The sequence below is a fragment of the Malania oleifera genome, chromosome 9 (assembly GCF_029873635.1).
Source record: "Malania oleifera isolate guangnan ecotype guangnan chromosome 9, ASM2987363v1, whole genome shotgun sequence".
NCBI lineage: Eukaryota > Viridiplantae > Streptophyta > Magnoliopsida > Santalales > Ximeniaceae > Malania > Malania oleifera.
In genome coordinates this window covers 24,694,884-24,702,740 of record NC_080425.1, presented here as the reverse complement: position 1 = coordinate 24,702,740, position 7,857 = coordinate 24,694,884, and the positions used below count along the sequence as shown (strand labels likewise).

Below are 7,857 nucleotides of genomic sequence, written 5' to 3'. Positions count from 1 at the left end.
ATTATTAGCTGTGATGGAAGATGGAGAAGAAGGCTGCCCCCCCATCCTCTGTTGTTGCAGGTGAGGTGCACAAGGTCAGGAGCAAAACTCCAAATAATGGAAGTGGTATCATAGTTCTTCAGCATGAATTTGAGTACATGCATGTAATTTTACTTTTAAGCTTCAAAAAGTTGAAGCTAAACAGGGTTAGCATCACCCTTTAACTAGTGTCAATAATATGTGAAAGGAATAGAGGAACAAAATGCTGATTCAAAATTTGCAGTTCTGTCCAGTCTCCTATTTCATTAGCTACACAGTTGTCCGTTGTCGAGCTTCTCTTTTATTTGGGGTTGCTCAGAAAGCAATCTCCTATTAACTATTACAAAATGTCACAGTTGATAGAAAATACAGAACCGGTTCCACAAAAATCTCATCGAGAATCACATGTGTGGCACTCAACAGCCAAGGAACTTCCTAAAATATATCCAAACACCCAAGATTTAAATACAAAACTGCCTGTGAACATCAGATTTATCCCCTGCTAAAAGCGAAAAGTAAATGAGAGATACTTAAGCAACATATGACCCAACTCAAAAAGAAACTTCCATCAAAGTAACCCACTGGGCGCATACACTTTTTCAATTCTTCGTATTCTGCCTCCGGAGTCTGGTTCCCGCCCTGAGAACCACCACCAGAGGAACCACCTCCCGAGCTCTTTGACATCAGATTTATCCCCTGCTAAAAGTGAAAAATGAGAGATATTTAAGCAACATATGACCCAACTCATAAAGAAACTTCCATCACAATAACCCACTGGGTGCCTACTTTTTCACTTCTTCGTATTCTGCCTCCGGAGTCTTGTCGCCGCCCTGAGAACCACCATCAGAGGAACCACCTCCCGAACTCTTTGACATGTGCTCTCCAATCTTTGATACAGCTTTGTTTGCATTGTCAAGTTTTGACTTAATTTCTTCACTGTCGTCCCCTGTCATTGCCTTTCTCAAATCTGCAACTGCTGATTCAATCTCTGTTGCAACCTCACTTGGAATCTTGTCTCTGTACTCACTCAAGCTCTTCTCTATGCTATAGATGGTAGTGTCCGCACTGTTTCTAATATCAATAAGAGTTTTTCTTTCCTTATCCTTCTGAGCATGCAACTCAGCTTCCTTAACCATCTTCTCAATATCATCATCGGAAAGCCCTCCAGATGATCGGATCGTAATCTGTTGTTCCTTCCCAGTGGCCTTGTCCTTAGCAGAGACGGTGACAATACCATTGGCGTCGATGTCAAATGTGACTTCAATTTGAGGCATGCCTCTAGGGGCTGGTGGAATCCCAACAAGTTCAAACTCACCCAGAAGCTTGTTGTCAGATGCCATTTCACGTTCACCTTGCAGTACACGGATGCCAACTTGAGTTTGGTTGTCTGCAGCTGTTGAGAAGACCTGGGATCACAAAAAAATTCCACTTAAAACACTAAAAAACATTATAGCACAATATCAACAACAGAGACCTATTCCATATGGCTGTGAACTTGAGACTCCAGAACAGGTTTAGTTGAGCAGGTCAGCTAAAGTCATTCTTTGGGCTGAAAGCTAATCCATGGCCCATCAAGAGCAGAGACCCTGTGCTTTTCAGCTAGAGCTAGGTTGCATTGGGATAATCATCCATTTATCCTATCTGCCCTGAAAATAGCATGAGCTTCAAGCATGTCTTAGTTCCTAAAATACAAGACCGCTGGGCCATGGGCTGAGGAAGTTCTACAATGCCACTCTTAACAATTCAATGCAAACCCTAACTATTAAATTTTCAGAGTATTAAACTGTAGTCAGTGAGGGCTCACCTGACTCTTCTTTGTTGGAATGGTGGTATTCCTGGTGATCAACCGGGTGAAGATACCTCCGAGTGTCTCAATACCAAGCGATAAAGGAGTGACATCTAGAAGAAGCAACTCCTTCACATCTCCACGAAGAATACCACCTTGAATTGCAGCTCCCATAGCAACTGCCTCATCAGGATTTACACCTTTGCTTGGGCTTTTGCCAAATATTTCTGCAACCACTTCTTGTACTTTGGGAACACGAGTCATTCCCCCAACAAGAAGAACCTCATTCACATCCTTGATAGATACGCCAGCATCTTTCAAACAGTTCTTACATGGTGACCTAGTCCTCTCAATCAAATGGTTCACCAAACTCTCAAATTTTGATCTGGTCAATGTGATATTCAAATGTTTTGCACCTGATGCATCAGCCGTGATAAATGGCAGGTTGATTTCAGTCTGGGATGTTGATGAGAGTTCTATCTTCGCTTTCTCAGCTGCTTCGCGGAGTCTCTGTAGGGCAAGCCTATCCTTTGAGAGATCAATCCCATCTGTTTTCTTAAATTCGCTAACTAAGAACTCCAGAAGAGTATTGTCAAAATCCTCCCCTCCCAAGAATGTATCACCATTTGTTGCTTTCACCTACACAAAAGACCATATGGATTTGCCTGAAGGAGGGAAGAAAGGAAAATGAGTTTTCTGAATAGACAGACAAATTCATACCTCAAAAACACCATTAGATATCTCTAAGATAGAAACATCAAATGTGCCACCACCAAGATCAAAAACGGCTATAAGACCCTCTTTATTGTTTAAGCCATAGGAAAGTGCTGCAGCTGTGGGCTCATTAATAATTCTCTGTACATCTAGGCCAGCAATTCGTCCAGCATCCTTCGTTGCTTGTCGTTGAGCATCATTAAAATAAGCTGGAACAGTGATCACGGCTTTGGTAATCATCTTTCCAAGGTAGGACTCAGCAGTTTCCTTCATCTTGGTTAAAATGAAAGCCCCAATTTGGCTAGGGGAATATTGTTGTCCATTTGCTTCTACCCATGCATCACCATTTGGGGCCCTGACTATTTTATATGGAACCATCTTCATTTCCTTTTGTGTCAGGGGATCATCAAAGCGTCTACCAATCAAACGCTTTGTCCCAAAAACGGTATTTGTTGGGTTGGTCACAGCCTGACGTTTTGCTGGAGTACCCACAAGTAGTTCTCCTTTGGGAGAAAAGGCAACCACTGATGGTGTGGTCCGAGACCCTTCAGAATTCTCAATTACTTTGGGATTCTGCAGATAATGTCAGCATTAATCAATGCCCTCATAGAACAAACAACATTTTTTTAAAAGTAACAAGGTCTAATTCTTCCATAACAACAAAGCCATACCTTTCCCTCCATAACTGCAACACATGAGTTGGTAGTACCCAAATCAATGCCAATAACATCATTCCCAGGAGGTTTCGAACTGTGTTGAAGAGAAGGTGTCCAGCGTCAAATCAAAAAAGCAAGCTTAACTTAAAATAGTAGACTGACAGGACAAATCAAATCCAAGGTACCTGAATGGCCTTGCCAAAGTTGCCCATTTGTGAGCCAAAGGAAAGGCAGTCCATGATGATTTGGAATGACCAGTTAGCTGCACAGGCATTGAAGTTGTAACTAAAATATCATAATAAATCTATGCATGCAACAATAATCAAGTGATAAACCATACTTCACGAAGCCACACGCTTTATCAGCCAAAATCAAATGGTTAAAAAATTGACTGCCTGATTACAATGGCCACTTCAATCATATGAGAAGAATTCTGACCAAAACAAAATAAACTTTATATTTAAGATCCACTAGGATTAGATTGTCTAATTAGATTTGTATGAATAATTATCTTTAAACTTTCTAAATAGTTAGAATTTTGAACAAAAAAGCAAAGAACGTTAACAAGACGAGTGCAGGAACAGGATATTAACCAATGCTAGAAGATCTTCATCCTCGTTAGGTAAAATATTTCCAAACAACACTCCATCGCAACCCCTTTTATTTCTTCCTTCAAACCCAGCAACAAATGGGTGGTAGAGAGAGGAGACTCAATTCAACACCTAACATGGGCTGATAAATATGATATTTCTAATTTACCAACATGTATCAGGGATTAACAAGCAACAATCCATAATCGAAGGGATACAGAAAAACTACAGGAAAATAACACCATTTCTTGATAAATGAACACTTCCAGTTAGTTACAACTCTAAAAGAAGAAAGGTAAAGGCAGAATTAAAGAAGCTAATAAACAAAACAGCATAAACGAGGCATTGAAAAATTTAATCATGTCTTAGAACAAACCACTATTCTATTAAGTCAAAAGCATAGACCACGGAACTACAAACTCCCAAGAACATAAAACGTTCAGGATCATAAATATTATTAACTTCAAACCAAAATTAAAATAAGTAAGAATAATTATGTGCTTTAAATCACCAAAAAAAATCTGAAAAAAAGCTAAGTATAAAATCTAGCCATGCGCAGCAAATGGCTATTATTTTGCTTAAGATAACAAATTACACAAAATGCTCTCAATTAAAGCAAAAGAGAGACTCTGGTGGAAGTGTAATTTTAAAAAATAAGTACCAAATAATTGGACTTAGCATTAAAAAAATAATACAATAATACCACAAATTGAAGAAACTTCCAAAGACACATCGATCAATCATGAAGGACCAGCTAATTGCAAGGGAAAAAAAGGGTATGTAGGGGGAAAACATACAGAATCCAAAACAATTAATTTAAGCACAAAACCCCCAATAAAATGTCCCAAACCGAAAAAAGTAACATGGGCACATATCAATCATTACACTCCCAAATCAAACATAACAGGTATCAAATAATCACACTTTAATATCTGATAATGGAGAAAACTAAGGAAAACAAAAAACATAAGCCACAATTCCTAGATAACTGTCCTTTTTTCTGCATAGTGATTTCCCAAAAAAAAAGAGGGGGGGGGTTGGGGTAAATTAAAAAAGATACAACTGACCCAAGCCAATTGGCAGTCTTGAGTTCAGCTGAGTTTGTTTTTTTAAAAATTTCTCGGAACTGATATCATATAAAATATTAAATCCAAAGGTAAAAATTTCCCTGCAAATTTTCATTTTCTCCCGTTTTCCCAAGGAACCAAACACGTCAAAGAACGACCAAAGAACAAAATTGTCCAGAAAAACTATAAGGTCTTCAGGAAAATATGAAAATAAATACATAATAAGAAGAAAACTGAAGATTAAAGACGAGGAGGGAGCATACGAATTTGCATGCGGAGAAAGAGGCCGAATGAAGGTCGCGACGCCGGATGGAGCGAAGAAGCACGGAGGTAGCCATGGGCGAACGACAAAGAAGGTAAAGATGAGCTTTGATCTGGTAGGGTTTAGTGGGGTTTTGGGAAGTGTCGGGATTTTCCCGTGAGAAGGTCTCTGGGATACTGGGTAGAAGCTTCCAGATGCAGATGATGTTTTTGGCAAGAAAATCTCGAGACGCTGTCGTTTTGGCTTTCGTGATAACGCATTTCAACTGTGCCGCAGGGGTTCATAAAGCGAAGCACAAGTGGACGACGGCTATTGGGGGACCGAGTTATAAGGAGCTTTTTATGGAAATATTAAAAGTTTAGTGGAATTAACCCAAGTATATGATTTGGTTGTGGGATAAACACACCTAATTAAACTAAATCAAGACCATAACCAACTTTTCATAAGTCAATTTTATTAAAAATATTTAAATGGTTGCTAATTGTCTATCCATCGCGTCAACAAAGTTAGTGTCGTGTTATTTTAATGGCAAGAAAAATTGACTTTTCATAAATCGATTCTGTGTATAGAAACGTTTTCTTCTTCTCTCCCACTCTCTTACTCCTTTCTTTCTTCCTCCTATGCACGAGCTCTCCTCCTTCCTCCTTGCTATTGCCTTCTCACTTTCTCCTTCAACGGATCTCCTCCAACAATGAATGTTTTTACTGAGAAGAAATAGCATCATCAGTGTAAAAATCTCCATCATCTTCGAATCAAGTACTAAAAAAGAAAAACCTTTTCCTCTCTCAATTTGAAGTTAAAGTTTTTGCTGATTTTGTATTGAATGTTATACTAGAAGCAAGTATTTGAAATTTGAATTTTGATTTCTTGTCTCTGTTTCATTGTTATTGAGGTACTTTATGATTATAGTGTATTTGTATTAATATATATTTTTTGAGATTAAGGTTTATATATGTGAAATAAGAGTTATTTGTTATTATTGTGATTTAATCATAATATTTGTTATTATGATGGTATTGATGTATTATTGTGATTTATATATTTGAAACAAGTGTTGTTTGCATTATTTTATTACACGTAAAATTATTTGTTTCCACTTTAAAAATATATCATTGTAATTGTCAACGCGCAACGATTTTAATCTTCCGATCAACAAATAAATAGTATAAAGAACATTTACAGAAAAAATGTAGACGAGAGATTTTACGTGATTCGACAAGATTGTTTACGTCCAAGGAGCGTGTACCTAGAGAAAAATCTACTATGAAATAATGATAGTAAAAGATCTGATCAGACTCGATCTCCCCGATCCCAAATCCCCTGTATATCCCTTCACCTCAAACTAGTGAAGAAAAATTCTTCCTAGAGAGAAAGCCTCCTCTAACTCTCCTTCCACAAAATGAGAAGGAATACACTCTTTTTCCCATGACTTACAAATTTATATATGACACCACACAACCATTGGATTTAGAGACGATCCAACGGCTGTGATAAAAACCACAATAAATAAATTAAAAAATATATTTTTTAACAATCTCCACCTTGACTTTTAATCATAAGCACAACATTCCATCCCCACGCTCTGGGATGCTCTGTCAACAATCAACAAGAGACTACATTAACTAAGTCTAGATAGCGCTTGAATTTAGCTAATGTAACAGGATTCGTGAGCATATTTGTAGCATTTTCATTTGTGTGGATCTTCAATAACTAGAACTTACTCTTTTCAACCCAAACTCTAACTGCATGGTACTGCACATCAATATGCTTCGTGCGAGAATGGTAGACCCCGATTCCTTGCCAAGTGGATCGCACTCAGACTATCACAAAATACATGTAACCTATCCTGCAAACACCAAGTTCTTGAATCAGCCTAGTTAACCACAAATCCTCCTTACTTGCCTCTGTCAAAGCTATGTATTTAGCTTTGATTACGCGCTAAAATTGTGTAATTAGATATCTTAATCTGGGTATTATGACTTTTATTTTTAATTAAATGTCTAATTACTTTCAATATTTTAACAAAGTGCCCTATTTATCATTTTTGAGTTTTATTGAATAATTTATGAATTTTTGGTAAATTTTTATTGCAGAAAAATTCGCGAGAGTTGAAACCAACACCAGTTCGTAATTCGCACATAACTTTCCCGTCCGAATTTCAATCGAGACGATTCAAATATTAGGAAAAAGAGGAAATGATTATCTACAACTTCCGTGTTTTGAATTTCAAGCAAAACGGACTCCAAGAAGGCCAAACTTGGCCATGATCGTGGAGAGAAACAAATGAATATATATATATATATATATATATATATATATATATAAAATAAAAACTGATGTAACCCGGCCATGCAGGCCGGGTCGGGTCTCTTAGTTGGATCCGGCTAGGGCAGCAAGCCTTCCCTTTAAAATCTTACCTCCTGCGCAACTCCCCGATCCCCTTTTCCTTTTCTTTTCTTTTCTTTTTTTTCTTCTTCTTTCCCTGGCTCCCTGTGTCCTTCTTTCCCAAAACTCTCTTTTTTTTACTCTTCTTTCTCGTTCCCTTCCTCTCTTCTTCTCTCTTCCCCTGCTCCTCCTTCTTCATTAATTCTTCCTCTTTCCCTCTATTTCTCTCCCTGAAACTCTCCTTCTCCCTCAGTCCCTCTCACTCCTCTGCAACCCGAGTCATTAACAGCACCTGGCCATCACAGCAACCTTCAACCATCTTCCTCGGCCTTCTATCCACACCAGACCACCGAGCGTGATCACCAGCAGCAACCACAAC

At 38.2% G+C, this 7,857-nt stretch overlaps 1 protein-coding gene across 1 annotated transcript; it reads right to left on the bottom strand.

Moving 5' to 3' along the window:
• Nucleotides 1-303: 303 nt before the first annotated feature.
• On the bottom strand, nucleotides 304-5,340 carry LOC131164010 (heat shock 70 kDa protein, mitochondrial). Its single transcript, XM_058120904.1, has 7 exons — nucleotides 5,095-5,340; nucleotides 3,360-3,436; nucleotides 3,190-3,268; nucleotides 2,525-3,091; nucleotides 1,823-2,443; nucleotides 805-1,424; nucleotides 304-714 (listed from the first exon to the last, which is right to left on the bottom strand). The coding sequence occupies exons 1-7, from the start codon at nucleotides 5,167-5,169 to the stop codon at nucleotides 708-710; spliced, it is 2,046 nt and encodes a 681-aa protein (XP_057976887.1). The 5' UTR covers nucleotides 5,170-5,340; the 3' UTR covers nucleotides 304-707.
• Nucleotides 5,341-7,857: the final 2,517 nt, after the last annotated feature.

Coding starts and splice junctions, on each gene's coding strand:
- LOC131164010 (XM_058120904.1), bottom strand. CDS start 5,169: ATGGCTACCTCCGTGCTTCTTCGCTCCATCCGGCGTCGCGACCTTCAT. Junction 3,269..3,359: donor ACTTTGGCAAGGCCATTCAG/GTACCTTGGATT, acceptor TCTTCAACACAG/TTCGAAACCTCCTGGGAATG. Junction 2,444..2,524: donor TATCTAATGGTGTTTTTGAG/GTATGAATTTGT, acceptor TCTTTTGTGTAG/GTGAAAGCAACAAATGGTGA.